General features: G+C 44.3%; 1 protein-coding gene across 1 annotated transcript in view; it reads left to right on the forward strand.

The window, feature by feature from the left end:
* Window positions 1-22424, forward strand: part of CCDC198 (coiled-coil domain containing 198) — an 83486-nt gene that overhangs the window by 3029 nt on the left and 58033 nt on the right. Inside the window, exons 2-3 of the mRNA XM_073585350.1 lie at window positions 874-959; window positions 11668-11754. Coding sequence (XP_073441451.1) covers window positions 874-959; window positions 11668-11754 — 173 coding nt within the window. The remainder of the gene's footprint in view (window positions 1-873; window positions 960-11667; window positions 11755-22424) is intronic.

Here is a 22424-nt window from a genome sequence, read left to right on the forward strand (position 1 = left end):
GTTCCGGTAAAAAATGGCTGTCGGCGCTTGCGCAGATGGGATCTCGGGACCCAGCTCTTGAGAGATGAGATGAGATCTCATCTCTTGAGAGCTGGGTCCCGAGATGAGCTCTCATCTCATCTCTCGAGAGCTGGGTCCCAAGATCCCATCTGCTCAAGCGCTGGTGGCCATTTTTTACTGGAAGTTCCACCGCGCACACAGGGGAACCATGGAAATGCTTGGGCTCTGGCCTGTCGCACAATGTCGGCAGAGCCCCGGGCAGTGCCGGACACACACGCAGCACCGCTGAGCACCGGAGACACCAGTAGCACCGGCCAGCAACCGCCGGACACCCGGAGAAACCTGGCAGCAGCACAAGACCCCCGCAGCAGCTGCCAGCAACCGCCGGACACCTGGAGAAACCCGGCAGCAGAACAAGACCCGGCAGCAGCACAAGACCCCCGCAGCAAAGGCACACATCAGAGCCCCCCTCATCCCTGAATGCGGCCTGCAGCATTACTCCACTCCTGCCTCCTCCAGCAGCGAGCCTGGGACCCCGCTACACCACAGCCACCCCCGGTAAGCAATAAGATGCAAGGATTATAAATATTTTCTTATTTTTCCCCTCAAAATTTGTGGTCCGTCTTATAATCCGGAGCATCTTATAAAGCAAAAAAAACGGTAATTGGTCGGCAAAGGGTGAACTTGATGGGCCTATGTCTTTATTCAACCTATCTAACTATGTAAATGTTCCTCTTAATCACACACCATCTACTTTTACATTTCTTTCATATATCTTATAGTTTTGGGAAAATCACAGGGATAGCAAAAAACTGATTAAAGAGTTAATGCAAGGGAGTCTTCCCAGAGTTTGACTTTTCTTTTTTTTTCCAGCACCCAGGCCTCTTTGTTTTGACGTTTCTCTGGACAATGGAGACACATCTAGCATTATTAAGAAGCATCCTCCTCGAAGGCTCCAAGTAAGATGAATTTAATAGGCATGCTATGTAGTTGCTTAGATATTATAACAAATCTACAAATGTACAAATATGTTTTTCTAAAGGTGATGAAAAATGATACATTATGGTAAGAGGAATTAAATAAAACCTGTCTGATGATTCATTCTGCCTTAACCACAAGCAGCATGAGTTAAAATCAGACTCCATCATTACCAATATGGATGCTTCACTCTGAAATGCCACAGCAAGCAGAAGCCAGGAACGAGGTGTCTAAGCAAACTAGACATTGTAGGGGGGAAGGAGGTCCTGTTGGCTTTTTCCTGCTCGAGTATGCTTTACAGACAGGTCTGTCCCAATACACAGTTTCAGAGTAAGGCCGGCGTCACACTAAACATATGGAAAATCAGTCCTAGTCTCCCTGCCGAGAGTCACACAAGTGTTCTCCGCATAGTCATCCGTGTGTAATGTGTTTGCAATGCCATGATGCGATTTTCTCCCACCCATGTATCCATATGGCATCCATATGGCATCTGTATGACATGCATATGGCTTTACATTTCTCACTGGCTTTCCCCTTTGAATTAAATTGCTCAACTGTCATGCCGGCTTCGGTCTCTGTTCACACTGGGGAGTCTGATGTGCAGTCTTAAGGCCCTTTTACATTTAGCGATGCACCAGCGATCCGACCAGCGATCCCACCCGGTCAGGATCGCTGGTGCATCGCTAAATGATCGCTAGTGAGCTTTCATACAGAAAGATCTCACAGCGATGCAGCAGCGACGCAGCGCACGATACTTACCATTCACACACAGCGATCCTGCGTCCTCCCGCCCGCCTCCAGCGTCGCTCGTCGTCACAGCAGGAAGTCTCAGCAGGAAGCGCCCGACGAGAAATGGAGCCGGACATTCTCGCGCGATCAGCGATGGACAGCGGGGGAGCCGGTCGCTGGTAAGTATCACACATAGCGATATCGCTAGCAATATCGCTATAACGTCACAAAACCGGTGACGTTTTAGCGATATTGCTAGCGATATCGCTTAGTGTAAAACCCCCTTTAGACCTTCCTGTTGCTCAGCCTGAGTTTGGACATCGGCGGTGGTGTGTTCTCGGAGATTCAGCTTTACAGGAGTTAACTTTTTGATTAATTTCAATTGAAGGCTGATGCTGCTGGGAACGCCATATTCCTCTAAGTATGGCTCAGAACATTCCTGCATGCCGACTATAGCATTTACGTTTTTCTTGCATCCCAGTCCTGTGTTGGAGTAGCTGTTGATACTCAAGTCTTTATTTAGGAGTTTGGTGAAGTATACTTTGTTGCTTGCTCATTTTTCTATTCGTATTCTGTTCCCCTCACTCACATATTGTGTCGTCGTGATAGTTTGCTTTGTGGTGTGGTTTATTTTATCCCTGTCAGTCTTCATCTGTGGTTTCCATTACGGTTTGCCTCCTGGGGTGGGGGTTGAGGGTTTAGCTCAGGGCTGGAAAGGAGATAGGGACAGGATGGTGACTCAGGCCTCCCTACCATCAAGGGTACCCCTGAGTTAAGGAAAGTCAGGGCTCCCCTAACCTGAGGGGCTGTTCAGGGACCCAGGTACCTCCTCTCCTGTTTTCCCACTGCTTCCCGTGACATCAATGGGCTGAAATGAGGAAAATGTGTGCGCATTTGTCGCAAGCTAGATGGATGGTCCATGCAGTGTCCGAGTTTTTCTCACACCTGTAATGTATAATAATTAGATCTGTCTCTTTAAGCAAGCCAGACTTATGGGACTTGGGGGGTGGAGACAAGAGGGATGAGAAGGGAAGTTTCACTTTCACTTCTGTGTAGCATGGGAATGCAACTGTTATGCTGTGTGCTGGAGGACGAAGAATAAAACATATCTAAAGTTTAATACCTTGAATTCGTCATAACGTGTGGATATTACAACACCCATAGGCTTGCATTGGCAAGTCTCAGATGATATACGCATACAATCGCAGCATGCTGAGATTTTACATGCACGTTGAATACGCTCGAGAAAAAAATATGGTGATGTACAGTAAATTGCCCCATAGACTAACACTGAGGCGAGTGCTATGCGATGTTTTCTCGCATAGCAGTCGTAAGTGTGACTCCGGCCTTAGGCCTCATTCAGATGTCAGTATTTTCCACATACGAGAAAAACCGACTAATTATTTTGATCACAGTTTGATCAGAATGTGGTCCGAGAGTCATCAGTTTTTCCCATATGTGGAGGAAAAAAAAAAGTTTCTCCACTTTCTCATTTGACAGTCCGTGAAAATCAGACCCCACCCAACATTATTGCTTTAAAGAAGTTTTCCACTTTTTGATTAATAAATATTAATGCTTAAAGAGGATCTGCCACCAGATTTCACAATGCAACCTCCATACATTAATAAAGAATTCTCTTATACCTAATGAGGTGGTTGTACTTACATTGAAAATCCAGGTCAGAAAGGCTGTATAATCCTTAAAGTTTCCTGCTTAATACTATGATGAGTATTTTGTAAGTCCAGTTAGAGGGGGGATAAAAGAACCATTCTTACATGGATATTCAAACTAAGTACACCAGCCTCATCAGGTCAATGCGATTTCAAAGATAAACTGATGTAGGAAGTGTGTATTGTGAAACCTGGTGACAGATCCTGCTTAGTTACTGTATATGAGAGAAAGCTTTTTAAATTTGGTTTTAATTCCTTCTAATTTTCTAATTATTGATAACTCTTGTTTATTTTCAAAGGTAACAAATCCTATTCCTAAATGGCTCTACTGTTAGATAAGAGGAGTATAAAACTTTATCCGTTGCAGCAATGATCTGTGTTTTAAATATATTTTCAGCAACTACACAATTCTCTCAGCTCGTTTGCTACTATGGACAGAGTTACTAAAACTACTTCATTTTTACACTTTGTAAAATTAGATTAGTCTTAAAATTGTCCACTGCTTGGATATTGATGGGCTATCCTTAGAATAGATCATCAAAACCATAGCCTACTGAGGTGAATAGGAGCTGAGCTGCATTCGAATACAGTCCAATTTTTATCCACCAACTCTTTGACATACATGGCAGAGTTCAATCTGAGAATTGGACCAAACTATGGCATACTGCAAATTTTCCTTGAACTGGCTTGGTCCGAGTAAAAAAATCGGACCTGTCCACAGCCCCATAGATTAACATTGGTCCAAATGAGATCAGATGTTTTGTCATATCACACTCGGATCGAAAATGCGGTCAAATGCATGAGCCCTTAGCATAAACCATTAATTAATAGTTATATTTTATTTTTGTTTGATATATTAATACAAAGCTCATTGATCCCGATTCATTATAGCATTTGTTTTTTTTGTCTAGTTTTTTATTATTAGCCTGTTTTTGATTTGTGCAAAATTCTTCTTTTCATTTGCACATTTTTTCACATCTACTTTACATCTGTCCGCCTGGGTTTTTTTTTTTAATGGTCACTAGAGATGAGCGACTTTGCCTTTTTTCGGGTCGAGTCGGGTTTCATGAAACCCGACTTTCTAAAAAGTCGGGTTGAACGAAATCGGCCGACTATAGGGAAAAGTCGTGTCCGACTGAAACATGAAACCCAATGCAAGTCAATGGGGAAGCAAAGTCGGCAGTGAGTGGAGGACAGGAAACACACCTACAGTGCCCATTTCAATGCCAACGACATCAATTCTTATTACTTAAGCTTGGCAACCTTAATTTACTTTATAATAATAGTTACGCATTGAAAACTGGGGGTTATTTGGCTAAAGTTGTGGGGGGTAGGGCTGGCGGCAGGTTTTCGTGTGCACTGGGCCAAAGAGTGTCAGTGCGCCCTTTTAACACATACCACAATTCCTAATGCTCCGATACGGCACAGAAATATAAGAATAGTACAATGAAAAATACTTCACTGCTTGCATGACATGACTGATATCTATTTTAAATTCTACAATAGCTCAAAAAACGGACAGTATATTACTCCATACAGTATTATGGCCACCACCTAGTGCGCCATACAGAATAATGAGCCCCATATATTTCTCCATACAGAATCATTGGTCCCATATAATGTTCCATACAGTATATGATGAGCTCCACATAATGCTACAGTATATGTTGGTCCCCATGGATGATGCTCCACTGTCTTATGGGCCCAAATAATGCTCCATAGAGTCCATATATAATGGGCCCTATTTCTAATGCTCCAGTGTATAATGGGCCCCGTAAATGCTGCCCCAGTGTCTGATGTCTCCCATTTGGAACGCTCCAGTATATGTTGGACCCCATGGACGATGCTCCAGTGTGTTATGGGCCCAAATTATGCTTCATATATAATGGGCCCCATTTCTAATCATCCAGTGTATAATGGGCCCCGTAAATGCTGCTCCAGTGTCTGATGTCTCCCATCTGGAATGCTCCAGTATATGTTGGACCCCATGGACGATGCTCCAGTGTGTTATGGGCCCAAATTATGCTCCATATATAATGGGCCCCATTTCTAATCATCCAGTGTATAATGGGCCCCGTAAATGCTGCTCCAGTGTCTGATGTCCCCCATTTGGAATGCTCCAGTATATGATGGGCCAAATGGATAATGCTCCAGTGTATGATGGGCACCATATATCATTCTCCAGTGTATATTGCTCCCCAAAAAATGCTCCCAACATTTAAAAAAATTAAGTACCTCTCCTCGCTGGGAACTGCTCTGCTCTGGACTCCTCAGCATTGCCATTTTAAAGCTTTCTGCACTTGTACTGTTTTGGTAGAGGGCATACAGACGTGATGTCATCGCGCTCTGTAACCTGAATGTCACTGTCAGGAAAGGCGGAAGACGTCATGGCGGTGGAGCAGGGAGAGGTAAGTATTGCAAGTGCTGTGGCCCTGAGCAAGCATGGGGGGCGCACTCGTGGGCTACGGCACTGGCACAGGGCCCCTCAGTACGATGGTATGTCTGACGGCGAGTGGGCCCTCCCACCGGCAGAGACACTTTTGTGTACTATGAGGGTCCCTGTGCCAGACATTGCCCATGATTAGGACCCCCCACCTGCTCAGGGAACCGGCACTTTCATCTGCACCTTCCTCTGTTTCACCGTGTAAGGTGGTATAGTATGTGGGAAGGGGCACCTGAGTTTCATCAGTGACACATTCATCAGTGCACTCCATCTCCGATTCATGTTGGACTGGGGAATTCAGAATTTCACTTGATAACACAGGCATGTGAAAAGAGCTCCATGGAGTAATCTGAAGTGTGGGCTGCCGCATTCTTCATTTTTAGTGGGGGTGAAGGAGACAAGAAAAGGGGTGGTCCCTGACCAGAAGCTGCACTGACGACTCTGTGCTTGCAGTTTTTGTAACTTCAGAAGAGGAGGCAATAGAGCTGGAGGCTGTTTCGGCAATGTAAGCCAAAACCTGTTCCTGATGCTCCGGCTTTAAAAGCAGTTTACCTACTCCCAGAAAAGGGAGCCTTAAAGGCTTTCTTGTGCCAGCTGATAACGCAGGCTCAACACCTCCTGCCTTAGCTGCTATTGTGCTTTTGGCAATACCAGCAGATGCACCACCACCACGATCAGTGCCAGCTGGTCCCCCCACACCCACATCTGTGGCCTCTTCCACCACACTTCCTCATGTTTGGGAAAATGTACCAAAAATACCAGCAGAGAAATAGTACTGTATGAAGAGCGTACAGCTGTGTAAGGTGTATGTAAAAAGTGAAATCTCCATATATATTTTGGGAATCACAGACGCTCACCCAGCATGTATTTGACCGTAATCCAACAAGCAGATATATGGTACTGTATCAGAAGTGTACAGCTGTATACGTTGTTGGTGAAAATGTCAATCTCCGTATATGTCTTTACGGAGTGTCACACACACACACACACACTGACTCTGTGTAGAAGTGCACTGACCGTAATAAGAACACCAGATATCCGATACTGTTTGATAATCGGACAGCAGTCAATACGGTGTATGGAGAAATGGAAATGCCCGTATATGTATTTATGGAGTGTCACACACACACGCTGACTCTGTGGAGATGTGACCGTAATAACTAAGAACACCAGATATCCGATACTGTTTAATAATTGGACAGCAGTCAATACAGTGTATGGAGAAATGGAAATGTCCGTTTATGTATTTACGGAGTGTCACACACACACGCTGACTCTGTGGAGATGTGACCATAATAACTAAGAACACCAGATATCCGATACTGTTTGATAATCAGACAGCAGTCAATACAGTGCATGGAGAAATGGAAATGTCCGTATATGTATTTATGGAGTGTCACACACACGCTGACTCTGTGGAGATGTGACTATAATAAAAACACCAGATATCCGATACTGTTTGAGAATCGGACACCTCTATACGGTGTATGTATGGAAAAATGTTAATCTCCGTGTATTTTTTTATGGAGTCACACACATATAGCATGTATTTGTCTGTGATACCAGCTGGTACACGGTAGTGTGTGAGGAGCGTACACCTCTATACGGTGTGTGAAAAAATTTACGCTCTGTATCTACTGTGCAGAAAAAAAGGAATAAAAGGATTTTTGCTTTTAAAAAAAACACTCTGCACAGCAGTGTGCAAACAGCAATGCAGCTATCAGGGAACCTTATAAGGCAGCCTAATCACCAACAGAGCTGCTGCACAAAAAAGTGTGAAAAAATGAACGATTGGTAACTGTGCAGAGAAAAGGAAAAAAAATTTTTTGCTTTTAAAAAAGCACTCTGCACATCAGTGTGCAAACAGCAATGCAGCTATCAGGGAGCCTTATAAGGCAGCCTAATAACCAACAGAGCTGCTGCACACAAATATATCCTCCCCTGTCACTGAACACTATACCGTTGTGTTTTATAGTGACATTCGTTATCAGCACAAGCAATTTTTTTTTTCTTTTTCCCTGCCTAAACACTCTCCCTATTGAGAACGATCAGCAGCAACCTCTCCCTATGCTAAAGATCGTCAGAAGTAAGATGGCGGTCGGCGGTCACGGCCTTTTATAGGCACTGTGACGCCACACAAAGCCAGCCAATCACTTGCATGCCCTTCTCTAACATGGTGGGGGCCACTGCCGATGTAATCGCGTTGCCCACAGTGTGCGTCCTTCATGATTGGCTGAGAATAGGTGCTGGAAGGATTGTGGGAAACGCGACTTTGGCGCTCATGGCCGACCTTATGCTATGGTCGGGTTTCGATCGGCGAAACCCGACTTTAGCAAAAGTCGGCGGATTCTGAATTTGGCAGACCCATTTTGCTCAACTCTAGACACTCTGAGATAATAGGTACTGCCCTCTAGTGGTCGTATCCATATTATACATTGATACAGTTCTTTGTAACTAAAATCCAGAGTTGCTGGAAATATCAGATGAAGCATCACTGACTTAATAGCCCAGTTGGGATCTGTTTGTTGCCCTGTGGTGTGATGTCCTAGGTTTTACATTGTAATGATAAGCAAATTGAAGCACAGAGCTACAACATAAAACGTGTCAGTAGTGGTTTAGAGCTCTGCCAGTGTAGATAGTGTTACAGATCATTGAGGATCCACACTCGGAGCTGACTGTAATAAAGCCGATGGCTGAGAATATATGGAGCCAATTAAATGAAACATTTTATTTGGCGACGATACAAAGAATCACTAATCTATCTCAATTCTTTGGGAATTACATAAAAGGATCAGACAATACAGGGTGCATTCTAAGAGAACATGACTTACAAACAGATGGCATCTTCCCACTTCAAAGAAAGAAGTGCCGCGTATCACTGAGCCGTGTGCGGTTTTGACATTCGCAATCAAGTGAGAAATAAATCGGAATGGTTTGTTACATTTACATAAATCATCAAATTGCAATATTTATATTGTAAACACATATAGGCCATCTCCATCCTAAAATGAATGTTTGGGATTGGATAATTCCAGACACAGAGCCACTTTCTCTATAGGCTGTGAAAGGTATTGCAGCTCTGTCACATTTACTTGAGTATGGGTGAGTACTGCTGTTTCTGGAAGAAGAAAGAAAAGATGACTTTTCCTAATCTTGGATAAGGCCTTGTGGTGTGACTGGTGGTCGTGTGGTTAATGGGAGGTATATGTCACAGGGATGGATGCTCCCTGCGATGCAACCCGGAGTGTTTTGTCTTTAGCGCACATGAGCACTAATATGTCGTTTAGTGCACCTGGGTCCGGGTTGCGGGTAGCTATGAGAGATGGGAGGGTCTGGCTACCCATATTGCCTCACCTCTGGGTGAGGGTGATCATTGTACCCCTGTTTTCCTTCAGGACCTGCAGGTGTTTGAGGACCTGCAGTGAGGTCATGATCATGTGACCAGCCCATGTGATCCATACCTCACCTGTGGGTGTGGTTTCAGGCTACCTATTGGAGCCTGTGTGTTTGGCACATGTTGCAGTGCTGGCTACCCTGAGCCAGGGGAAGGAGGCCTGTGAGACACCTCCGAAGTGGATGGTCTGATAACCGTGACTGATACTGACCGGGGTTAGTGAGAGACGTTTTTGGGATACCTCGGAGGATAAGAGGCATCCGGGAACCTGTGTGGCTGACACCAACAGGTAATGGACAGGGATTCGTGGTATGCTGACCAGGGTCAGAAAGACTGTGTTTAGGCTATACAGCCTGCGTGCTGGTCATGGCACAGCCTATGTGCCCACAGGCCTGATGGAGCTAAGCCCTGTTTATGGACATTGTTATTTTACTTTGCCGGATCTAGAGGCTGCTTTACTTTGTGTTTGTGCTGCTGGGGATACGGAGCAATAAACCCAGGTGAACTTCTGATAAAAATACAGTCCTCCTGCATGTTAAGTCGCTGCCAAGCGAGTACACCCCAACCTGCTAGTGACCGCTACGTCACAACCTTTAAAGGGAACGTGTCAGGTTGATTCATGCTGCCCAAGCTATGGGCAGCCTGAATCGGAGCCTGGCCACACAATTGCAGTCGATTATATTTTTCTATGAGAAGCTTTAGTTTTTAGAGAAAATATAGTTAGAAGATCTAGTCCGGTGCCTTCCTTGGATGCTCACAGCGCAGCTCCAGGTGATTGACAGGTCTCTCCCACATTGACAGACCTTTCACTTCTCACAGCGCTGGGAGAAGCTGTTCCGTTGTGGCACCATACTACTAGTCTCATCTCTCGCTCTGGTCCCTGTCTGGATCTTCTATCTGTATTTTCTCTGAAATGCTGGCATATTTCAGAGAATAAATAGTTGAAAAATCCATCCGGGGAGCAGAGATGAGACTAGTCCGGTGCTGCCTCCAACCAGCTTTTCCCAGCTCCACTCTCGCTATGGTGAGACCTGTCAATCAATTAGAACGGCACTGATAGAAGCTGGCTGAGGGCGGCGGCATTTCACTTGTCTCGTCCCTGGTTATTGTCCAGGTTCTGATTCATGCTAGCTGCAGGTTGTGACATATGAATCAACTGACAGGTTCCTTTTAACCTATTGATACATTTCCAGGAATAATAAAAAAAAAATGGCAAAATGTAGAGTAGCAAGAAAAATTATGGTGGAGGTGAAAGTATTCTTTCTTAATACCTAGAGTGCAAATGGATAACCGCTTCCTAAAGGGGTTAAACAGGATAAGGTCACAGTCAGACATCCATATAAATCAGACCAAGACCAGAACGCAGTGCACGGACTGGCCGGCGGCTCTCCCAACCCGAGCGTGACAGCTTCATATATTTCTATGCAGCTCAAGTAGGAAGAGCCGCGGCCAGCCCAAGCACAGCATTCCTATCTTGGTCCGAGTTATACGGCCATCTGACTGCACCCTTAGAAAAACATGGCTCTTTTGCAGCTTCACAACAGGCTACAGGTTGTGTGTAGTATTAACCAAATTCACTATTTTAGAGCTGAGCTGTAACAAAAAGCTTGTGTGGTCCTGCTCCTGGAAGAAAACAGCCATGTTTTTCCAATCCATGACAACCATTATAGTGTTTCTTAATTTATTGTTTTAGTGGAAGAATATATATATATATATATATATATATATATATATATATATATATATATAAGCTAAAATACATAGCATGAGATAGGCGCTCAAATTTCTCTTATGTGCACAAGGCTTTTTGCTCAGTTTTTGGAGCAGAAACCGAGCGAAAACTCAACGTTTTTGCGGTTTTGAGATTTGGAAGAGGATTTGGAGAGTTTCCGCTCAGTTTCTGAAAAAAAAAAAATATGCAAAAAAAAAAACCTCATGCCTTAGACTTGTGTTCACACTGAGTTTTTTTAGCATCAATCTTCCCAGCTAAAAATTCCACACCTAAAAGTCACTTGTTTTTTGTAATTTTTCGGAATGTTTTTTTCGGAATGGTATTTAATGCATAATTGATCCTAAAATGGCGTATGTCAACATGATGTTGCATTTCACATATTTTCACTGCAAAAATCCTCAACAAAGAGGTGCAAAAAAAGGAACGATTTTCACTCTGAAAATAAGTTCAGCAATTGACACGACGCTCTTTTTTTCTTAAAATATCGTTGCAAAACTATGCGAGGTGAAAAAAAAAACGCTACTATTGAGCTGTAGGCATGTTTTCTCATTTTACACATTGAATGAGAGGATTGTTCTTAGCAAATTTTTTATTTTTGTAATTTTGGTGCAGAATCCTTCCCCAAAAAACCACATCGAAGAACGCTTTCCACCAAGAATGGGGACCTGCTGGGATATGACATATCTGCCATTCTTGACATATTTGCATTTTTCTTATCCAGAAACTAGAGCCGACGGTCCAGCCTTCGATATTAGCCGCTGAGGGGATTATGAGGAAGAAAGAAGCCGCTGCAGCAAGAAAGGAGCAAGTGTGTATTTTCATTTATTCTCGTGGTAGAGAACATGTAACCTTAACCCAACACAATAACTACAAGATGGGACTCAAAAACAGTAAAAATAGAGCCGTTCCCCTTATGTGGTTTGTACGGGATAGTGGAAAAATGGCGCACTGACCTGTAAAATGGTCGCCTATAGACATGGCCAGTGGCCCATTGCAATATGTCCCACACTTCTGTTTGATTAAACCTCGCACCGCTGACTCTCGATGGCTTCAAGTGAAGCAATTTCAGTTCATGGCGACATATTGTGGTGCTGACAGGCATCAATTTCTTCTAATCTTCTCATAGATGTCTGCATGGATATTAGGCTGGTTTCACATTAGCGCTTTTTAAGCGCACGCACGGCCGGGGGTAGCTCCGCCCCCGAGCCGGCTCTCTGCCCGGCATGCCCGCCCCTTGCTTGTAGCGCCGCCTCCTAGCGCACAGCGGCGCCTGCGATCGGCGCACCCTATCTTTAGCATAGGGTGTGCCGATCGTGCGCAGGCCGTGCGCTAGTTGCGCTTTGACCTGCGCTGCGCACTTTTGACGGTGCGCCGTGCGCGCCAAAATCAAACTTTTCGGATTTTGGCGCGCACGGCGCACCGTCAAAAGTGCGCAGCGCAGGTCAAAGCGCAACTAGCGCACGGCCTGCGCACTATCGGCGCACCCTATGCTAAAGATAGGGTGCGCCGATCGCAGGCGCCGCTGTGCGCTAGGAGGCGGTGCTACAAGCAAGGGGCGGGCACACTGGGCAGAGAGCCGGCTCGGGGGCGGAGCTACCCCCGGCCGTGCGTGCGCTTAAAAAGCGCTAATGTGAAACCAGCCTTAGGGTGCCAAGGAAATGCATGGTAAAAATTAAGTAGCAAGTTTTTGAAGGTCTTACCTACTAATTTTGTTCTTTTTTTGGTCATAGATATTTTATAATTTTCTTTTTTTAAAATTAGTTATCATTTACTGATTGCTCAATGGCACATCATATTGCAGTTTTAAATGTTTGTTTAGTATTTATCGTCACGCATATCCCGCGTTATGTATGGTATGTTATGCCGTTTACCGATCAGATTAATTGATTTTATATGTTGATAGATCGGGCATTTCTGAACGCGGTGATACCAAATACATGAACAATGTACAAAATTGTGTAATGCATATTTTACTGTAATAGAATGCTTACTGCAATTCTATGTTTTTTTAATTATAAATAGTATATCCAGTTAAAGATATGATGACAAACTGAGTGGTTATTGTGTGTACAATATTGTGGAAAATGAGAAACATGGAATAATTCACATGCCTTTAGCAAGTGGTAAATCTAAATTTAATGTCAGCATATTTTACATGGTGAATCCTTATGCCAAAAGGAACAAATTTGAGGGGTAAGACTTACCAATTTGCAAAGTTCATTTTTCCCTGGCACCCTAATGGACGTGTGTTTAAATACATGGTGTCTATATTTTTTTGGGGGAGTTGTTATGTCACTTTTGCACCAAACCACTGCACCATTGTACTTAACCGACCATCAGGGGCGGACACTGACAGCTTGGGGCCCTTGTGAAAGAAATGTGTCTGGGCCCCCTTCCTTTTGTGGCGACAAAGCTATATATATATATATATATATATATATATACCACATAGATGCATATATGTTACCTAGTTTCCTTTATTATGTACAGTATATTGCCATCCCTTATTATACAGTGCCTTCTCTTGTTATGTACAGCACCGTACCTTACATATTGGATTATATAGAGCCCTGTTTTTTAATTATATACCATCCTGTCTTGTTAGCTGTATAATGCAATGATGGCTGATGGAGCATGGGAAAGATTCGTTTCTAATGGAGGAGATGATGGACTGGTTGCCTGGTCACCATCTCCTTCATCAGCAGTCATTTTATATCTAAAAAGAGAGGGGACTATGTAATGAAAAAGGGCACTGTGAATAACAAAATTAACAAGAGTACACTATGTAAGAGACAGCACTGTCCATAACAGCAGAGAAAGCTATATAATAAGGGATTGCACCATACATAACTAGAGAGGATGGTACGTAATAAGGGATGGTGTTATACATGATAAAACAGTAAACTAACTAAGGATGGTGTTATACAGAATTAGTGAGTACACTATACACCAAGGGACTGTGTTAGACATAATAAGTGAGTACACTATATACTAAGGGACTGTGCTATACATGAGTACACTATATTCTAAGGGACTGTGTTATACATAAAAAATGACTACACTATATACTGAGGGATGGCACTATACATAATAAGCAAGTACACTATATACTAAGGGACTGTGCTATACATTAGTGAGTATACTATATACTAAGAGACTGTCCTATGTATAATAAGTGAGTATACTGTATACTAAGGGACTGTGTTAGACATAATAAGCGATAATAATGTCTTCCTCCACCTCCTTCTCCTCTTAAGTCCATTATAAGTCCCCCTTCCTCTCATCCCAATTCCCCACACCCCTCATTGTCCTCCTCCCACGCATACCATTATTGTCCTCTCTCCCACCCCATCATTTCCCTTATCACCACCTCCATCATTGCTTTCTCCCCCACCACCCCATCATTACCCATTCTGCCACCTCCATCATTTCTTCCTCCCCACCACCCCATCTTTGTCCTTTCCACTACCACCATTATTGCCTTTTCCACCATCACTCCCATCATTGCCCTTTCCACCACCACCATCATTTCATTCTCCCCCACCACTCCCATGATTGCCCTTTCCACCACCTCTATCATTTCCTCCTCCCCCACCATCCCCATCATTGTCCTTTCCACTACCACCATCATTGCCTTCTCCCCCACCACCCCATCATTGTCTGTTCCACCACCTCCATCATTTCCTCCTCCCCCACCATCCCCATCATTGTCCTTTCCACCACCACCAACCTTGCCCATTACACCACCTCCATCATTTCCTCCTCCCCCACCATCCCCATCATTGTACTTTCCACCACCACCAACCTTGCCCATTTCACCACCTCCATCATTGCCTTCTCCCCCCACCATCATTGCCCATTCCACTACCTCCATCATTTCCTCCTCCCCCACCATCCCCATCCTTGCCCTTTCCACCACCTCCATCTTTGCTTTCTCTTCATCACCCCCATCATTGCCCTCTCCTCCACCTACACACACAGACACATAACACAGGCACACACAGCACTATTCACCTCTCTGCATGTTCCCCTGCAGCACTACGCACGCACACACACAACACCACTCATCTCTACCCACACAACACACATATATACAAAAAAATACATATGCCCAGCACCTCTCACCTCTCCGCACGCTCTCCCGCAGCCACAGTATCACCATCGCCGGCAGCTTCCTTTCTCTGGCACAGCCAGCCGCTGAATGATGATGTCATCCAGCCGCGCTGCTGTCTGTGAGACAGGAACTGCGGGCGGGAAGCAGGACAGATTGATGCAGCTCTGCTCCGCTGCTATTTTCTCATGAGGGCAATCTGGCTAGGGGTCCCCCAGAGCCTCTGGGCCGGATAAACAGGCCAGATTGCCTTCATTATTAGCTGCCCTGCAGGGGCCCCCCTCCACCTCTGGGCCCTGGTGCAGCCGCACTGGTTGCACATGCGGTATGTCCGCCCCTGCAGACCGTCATGAAAGGAGATGCTAGGCCTCAGTCAGTTCTTACACTGCTGAAGTAAAGTGAAAGCTGAGCTCCAATTGGTTGCTATGGGCAACACAGACAGAAAGTCACTTCTGAAATGAGGCCTGAGAGGCCAAAGGAAACAAGGGGTTGTGTTCTTGAGGCCCACCCTGTGTAATAATTGCCAAACAACATTTCACTCAAATAATCATGTCATATATTACTCAAAATATAACTTCAATAAATGATCAAATAATAACAATGTTATACTTAAGGGGCGAAGCTTCTGAGTGAGCCCCTTACCAGGTAACCTTGATTGCAACTGGGTGAAGCACCCTAATAGTGGAGGAGATTCTCAGCAGATCTCTATACAAGACCAACATTGATATTACCGTCATATGGTCAGTGGTAAATAGATACCAGTCCTGCGGAACAAAGTATAGTTACAAATGGTGACTTACAACGGTCATTCTTTCTGATGGAGTTGTTCACTTTTCCGGTCTTTTCCATCTGGCCCAGACCGACACAACTTCTTCCACCCAGGGCTCGTCTGCAGAGATTACAACAAAGACACATTTTGCTTCTCATATTTTCAGCATGTCACCATCTATTCCCAACCTGCACAAACTCCTCATCCTACTGGTACCCCAATGCTGCTGCTGTATGTGTCCCTATTACTGCCCCTACTGTGTGGTTCTCTGTGCCCTCTAAATTCTAAAGCAACTCTCTAGAATAGAATAATGTTGGGCGCAAGTGCCCTAGAAAACAGTGCCCACATTTTGCCCCCCTAGAAATTAATAGTTCACTGTGTGCCCCTTTGATAGTCACGGTATCCCAAGTTCCCCTATAACAATAAGTGCCCACATAACATTGAATAATGTCCCGAGTCTCCCCCCTGTACAGCTTACCTATTCACAGAATGATGCTCTCTTATACATAACATGATGCCTCACTAATGTACCCCCGCACAGTATACTGATCCCTTAGTAGCCCCCAAACTGCTTGATGACCCCAACCCTGTGTGATGGCCCCTTCACTGTAATTGCCACACTGTATGATGGCCCCCTGTATTGCCTCCATATAGTGTAATGTACCAGATAGTCCTCAATATAGTATAATGCATGACCCATTGGCATGTATAGTATAATGCACCACATAGGCAGCCTGTACAGTATAATGCACCCCCATAGGCAGCCTGTACAGTATAATGCACCCCCATAGGCAGCCTGTATAGTATAATGCACCCCTATAGGCAGCTTGTACAGTATAATGCACCCCCATAGGCAGCCTGTATAGCATAATGCAGCATCATAGGCAGCCAGTACAGTATAATGCACCCTCATAGGCAGCCAGTACAGTATAATGCACCCTCATAGGCAGCCAGTACAGTATATTGCACCCCCATAGGCCTGTATAATATAATGCACTTCCCGTAGGCCTGTATAGTATAATGCACTCCCTATAGGCCTGTATAGTATAATGCATTCCCCATAGGCAGCCAGTATATTATAATGCACCCCCATAGGCAGCCAGTACAGTATAATGCACCTCCATAGGCAACCTGTACAGTGAAATGCAACCTCATAGGCAGTCTGTACTGTATAATACACCCCCATAGGAAGCCAGCACAGTATAATGCACCCCATAGGCAAGGAGTACAGTATAATGCACCCTCATAGGCAATCTGTAAAGTATAATGAACCCCGATAAAAAAATCCAATACTCACCTCTCTTCCGCCTTGTTGTTCCCGTGGTTCTCTGAGCGTCCGCACATCTTCGGAAAGTGGGCGCCGAATACTGATGTCATCGCGACCCCCTGTCAGTGTCAGTGTTGTTGATGTCAGACGCTGAGAGGTGAATGATGGGAGACGGACCGCAACGCTCCTCTCATCAATGCGGTCAGCACAGGGCCCCTCACCACCTCCTCAGGGACCCCATCAAGGCCGGGTGGCAGAGCAGGGAGATCGATTCTCCCTGCTCTGCAGCAGAGTGTAACTGTATCGGCGTGATGTGCTCGCTGATATAGTTACATAGCGTAGCTCAGGGTGGGCTCCCTCAGAGAGCAGGGCCCGGGGCCACCGCCCCCTCTGCCCCCCCAGGTAGCTATGCTACTGCTTAGAAGGGATAGTTCCCTATTTGCAAATCCTAGGTTAAACTCCTTGATGACATAAGAGGTACATTTTCCTTACAGGTTTCTAAGAAAAGTTTTAAGTAAAAGGGGAAAAAAAACGCCCAAAGTGATGTCTTTCAGGCGTAGGAGCTCCAACAAAAATTGAAAAAAAAAGAGAATTCAAAAAGTCCTATGCACCCGAAAAATGGTGTAAAATAAAAATATTGGCTTGCCATGCAAAAATAAAATAAACTGAGACTTAAGATTATGATGAATGGTGTCATTCAAAACCACAATTCATCCTGCAAAATTGAAAAGCCTTCTGAAATGCTATGGTGTAGCAAAAAAAAAAAAGGGGAAAAAAAGTTCATGGGAATACTTCTTTAAGGTGTTGGAGTACATGCCCACAATTAGTACTTGGTGCGTTTTTGATATTGAATATTTTCGGCACCATTCTGCACCTAATTGGTAAATTAGGTTACTCATGTTTTTTCATTGCGTTTTTTATCATGTTTATGACTATTTTTGTTGTTATGTCATGCTTTAACCCCTTCACAACATGCGCTGTACTAGTACTACGCATGCTGTGCCTCCCCTTTTGATGTGGGCTCTGGCGGTGAGCCCACATCTGTTTTGAACAGCTGATATGTGCCCGGAACAGCCGCGGGTGGAATCGCGATCCACCCGTGGCTATTAACCCATTAAATGCCGCTGTCAAACTCTGACAGTGGCATTTAACATGCGCTTCCGACAATCGCGCCGGAAATCTGCTCATCGGTGACCACCATCATGTGATCGCGGGTCACTGATGGGTTGGCATGACAACCAGAGGTCTCCTACAGACCTCTATGGTTGTGAATGCCAGATTGCTATGAGCGCCACCCAGCACCTGTGCAATAGCATCTATCGGAATGCTGTAGATGCTACTGCACAGGTGCAGCTGCTGGCGCCATTTTAATTAAGATATATATATTTTTTCCACACAAAACTATATGTCTAAATAACATGAAAACAGGCATATCATCCCCCGTATCATGCTACAGCGCAGGCGCCGCTAACTGACGTTTTTTGTCTACGTCAAAAAGTAGGACAACACCGTCGCTGTCCGTATCCTACAGCTGCTTTTTCCATTCTGGCACATAAAATAATTCTCTCTCTCTCTAGCTCTTTCTTTCTCCTCAAGCTACACCTGCTGCAATGGATCCTTCAAAATAACTGATCCGTCGCATCAGTCTTTCACAATCTGTACAGGATCCGTTTTTTTCTAACTTTGACAGATTGCGACTGTTGAGGTTGAGGTGCCACCTGCAGGTCATTGTGCCTTTCTGCAGGTTTATGAAAATGAATGTTTAAACTGTATTTAGTAATAAAATCATGAATGTGTGGTTTGTTTGGCTGTTTTCTTGCTGAAGGGAGCAAGTTTACCATTCAAATGGTGTATCGTGTATGTGGGGCGAAGTAATCCCCCAAAAAAGCAGTGCATGTATTCAAATGTGTTGGTAGTGTGCTTTGGAGTACTGTGGTGCCACCTGCAGCTAATTTTTCCTTAATGCAGGTTTATGAAAATTAATGTTTATACTGTATTTTGTGATCAAATCGTGGGTGTGTGGTTTGTTTAGCTATTTTCTTGCTGAAGGGGGCTAGTTTGCCTTTCAAATGGTGTATCATTTGTGTGTGTGGGTGCAGTATGAACGGGGATACAAAGGAATCACCGAAAAGCAGTGTTTAGAAATAATAGAATCGATTATTTATTAGTGATGATTGAGCAGGCTTGATAATGCTTGTTACTCTCCCGAGTATCGCTGTACTCGCGGTACTCGGTGAGCGCTGAACATTTCCTGGATTAATCAGCTGGAGCTCGGTTCCCCGCCCTGCAAGTTTGTCCCTCTTTAGAGCGGCAAACAACATGCAGGGATTGTCTGCCACACACTGTAATGCCTCAGCCATTTTTTATGTAGTATTAAAGTGATTGGCTCGCTGCACAGCGTTGTCAGGTCTATAAGAGACCTGTCGCAGCCTGTTCGTCACAGTCACGTCGGAAATCAGGCAGTGTAGGGAGAGCTGCTGTTGAGATAGGATCAGATTTGGGGGTTTATAAGATATTGTGGGTATACTATCATAGAATACATAAATCCAGCTAAACCAACAGTCCTTCTAAGGACTAATTACAGGGTATATAGATTGCAGTGCTAGGTAGGCAGGGGAGTGTATGTGGCTATATACATATCAGTGCAAGGCATGCAGGCAATGTATGTAGGTATATACATATCATTGCATACATCAAGAGGGTCCATTCCATTACTGTTTGCTGCTGTCTATTAATATATTGACTGTATATACCTAGTCCCAGGTATCAGTGGCTAGGAATAATTTTTTTGCATCTTAATCTTGATTATTTTATTCCAAAGCAATCCAGAAACCCTTTTTTTCTCCATTTGCTTGTTGACACTGCAGACTACAGCCAGATCCTTTTCATAGTACAGCGTGAAAATCCAGCCATTTTAAACAGGTTTGCCCGTTCCAGGCATCACATCTGAGTGTGCATAAAAATCTGCCATTTTTTGTGGTACTGTAGAATTTTTTTGGAATGGCTTATACAATTTTTTGACACCATCTTGCTGTCAAAAAATATTTAGCTACAGGGCAGATATTTTACACTGGGTTTTGTTCGCCACACAGATCACATATCATTGAGCTCAAAATTTTGCCATTTCAGGCATCCATAAAAAATTTTTTGTTGTGTCATAGCCTTCTTATTGACACAATTTTGCTGGCCAAAAAAAAAAAAAAATACAGGCAGATATTTGAAAGTGGGCTATATCTGTCAGACGCCTAATCTATCTGTGGGCTACAAATTGTAGTATTTCAGGCTTACATTCACCTTTTTTTGCTGTGTCTCACCCTAGTTCTATAGACAATTTTGCGGTAAAATAAAAAAAAATACAGGCCACATATTTAACAGTGTAGTATCTCCATCAGACGTCTCATCTATCTGTGGGCTACAAATTGTCTTGTTTCAGGTCTCCATTCCACTGTATTTGCTGTCTGCTACCCTAGTTCTATACATTATTTTGGGGAAAAAATATAAAAATACAGTCCACATATTAAACAATGTGGTATCTCCATCAGACGCGTCATATATCTGTGGGCTACACATTGTTGCATTTCAGGCCTCCATTCCACTGTATTTGCGGTCTCTTACCCTAGTTCTACACTCACTGGCCACTTTATTAGGTACACCTGTCCAACTGTGTGTTAAGACTTAATTTCTAATCAGCCAATCACATGGCGGCAACTCAGTGCATTTAGGCATGTAGACATGGTCAAGACAATCTCCTGCAGTTCAAACCGAGCATCAGTATGGGGAAGAAAGGTGATTTGAGTGCCTTTGAACGTGGCATGATTGTTGGTGCCAGAAGGGCTGGTCTGAGTATTTCAGAAACTGCTGATCTACTGGGATTTTCACGCACAACCATCTCTAGGGTTTACAGAGAATGGTCCGAAAACGAAAAAAAATCCAGTGAGCGGCAGTTCTGTGGCCGGAAATGCCATGTTGATGCCAGAGGTCAGAGGAGAATGGGCAGACTGGTTCGAGCTGATAGAAAGGCAACAGTGACTCAAATTGCCACCCGTTACAACCAAGGTAGGCAGAAGAGCATCTCTGAACGCACAGTGCGTCGAACTTTGAGGCAGATGGGCTACAGCAGCAGAAGACCACACCGGGTACCACTCTTCTCAGCTAAGAACAGGAAACTGAGGCTACAATTTGCACAAGCTCATCGAAATTGGACAGTAGAAGATTGGAAAAACGTTGCCTGGTCTGATGAGTCTCGATTTCTGCTGCGACATTCGGATGGTAGGGTCAGAATTTGGCGTAAACAACATGAAAGCATGGATCCATCCTGCCTTGTATCAACGGTTCAGGCTGGTGGTGGTGGTGTCATGGTGTGGGGAATTTTTTCTTGGCACTCTTTGGGCCCCTTGGTACCAATTGAGCATCGTTGCAACGCCACAGCCTACCTGAGTATTGTTGCTGACCATGTCCATCCCTTTATGACCACAATGTACCCAACATCTGATGGCTACTTTCAGCAGGATAATGCGCCATGTCATAAAGCTCGAATCATCTCAGATTGGTTTCTTGAACATGACAATGAGTTTACTGTACTCAAATGGCCTCCTCAGTCACCAGATCTCAATCCAATAGAGCATCTTTGGGATGTGGTGGAACGGGAGATTCGCATCAGGGATGTGCAGCCGACAAATCTGCGCCAACTGTGTGATGCCATCATGTCAATATGGTCCAAAATCTCTGAGGAATGCTTCCAGCACCTTGTTGAATCTCTGCCACGAAGAATTGAGGCAGTTCTGAAGGCAAAAGGGGGTCCAACCCGTTACTAGCATGGTGTACCTAATAAAGTGGCCAGTGAGTGTATATGTAAGGGGGTGAGATGTAATGTCTTTCTTGCCTCCCTTCTTCGGATTGCCCTTCGATTGTTAATATGTACATATTGCTAATTGATAATGTCTATGATAAATGCCTGCGGTACTGCTACATAGAAATATGTATTATCGTTCATCTCTTATGGCATTGCCACAAGTACACCGACACTGACAGGGGGTCGCGATGACATCAGTCTGTGCTACCATTCTGTAGAGGATTGTTTTATATCGCTTTGTATTCCTTTAATATAATATTGTATCATATGTGTGACCAATGTTCATGTACAGTCAGGGTAAGTCAGTGCATCTTTTTGGGGACATCAGACGAGGGCATTTTAGTATATAGTTTCTATAGATACAGGTAAGTGTAGTTCTGTTGCAGGCCACTAGATGGGGGCATACTAGTGGGCCTTATAGGTATAGCTGATAGGATGTTTATAGAGTGTAATTGTAGGAGGGGCTGCTGGATAGTAAT

Source organism: Dendrobates tinctorius, unplaced genomic scaffold (assembly GCF_039654945.1).
Source record: "Dendrobates tinctorius isolate UK_male_01 unplaced genomic scaffold, ASM3965494v1 ptg000010l, whole genome shotgun sequence".
Lineage (NCBI taxonomy): Eukaryota > Metazoa > Chordata > Amphibia > Anura > Dendrobatidae > Dendrobates > Dendrobates tinctorius.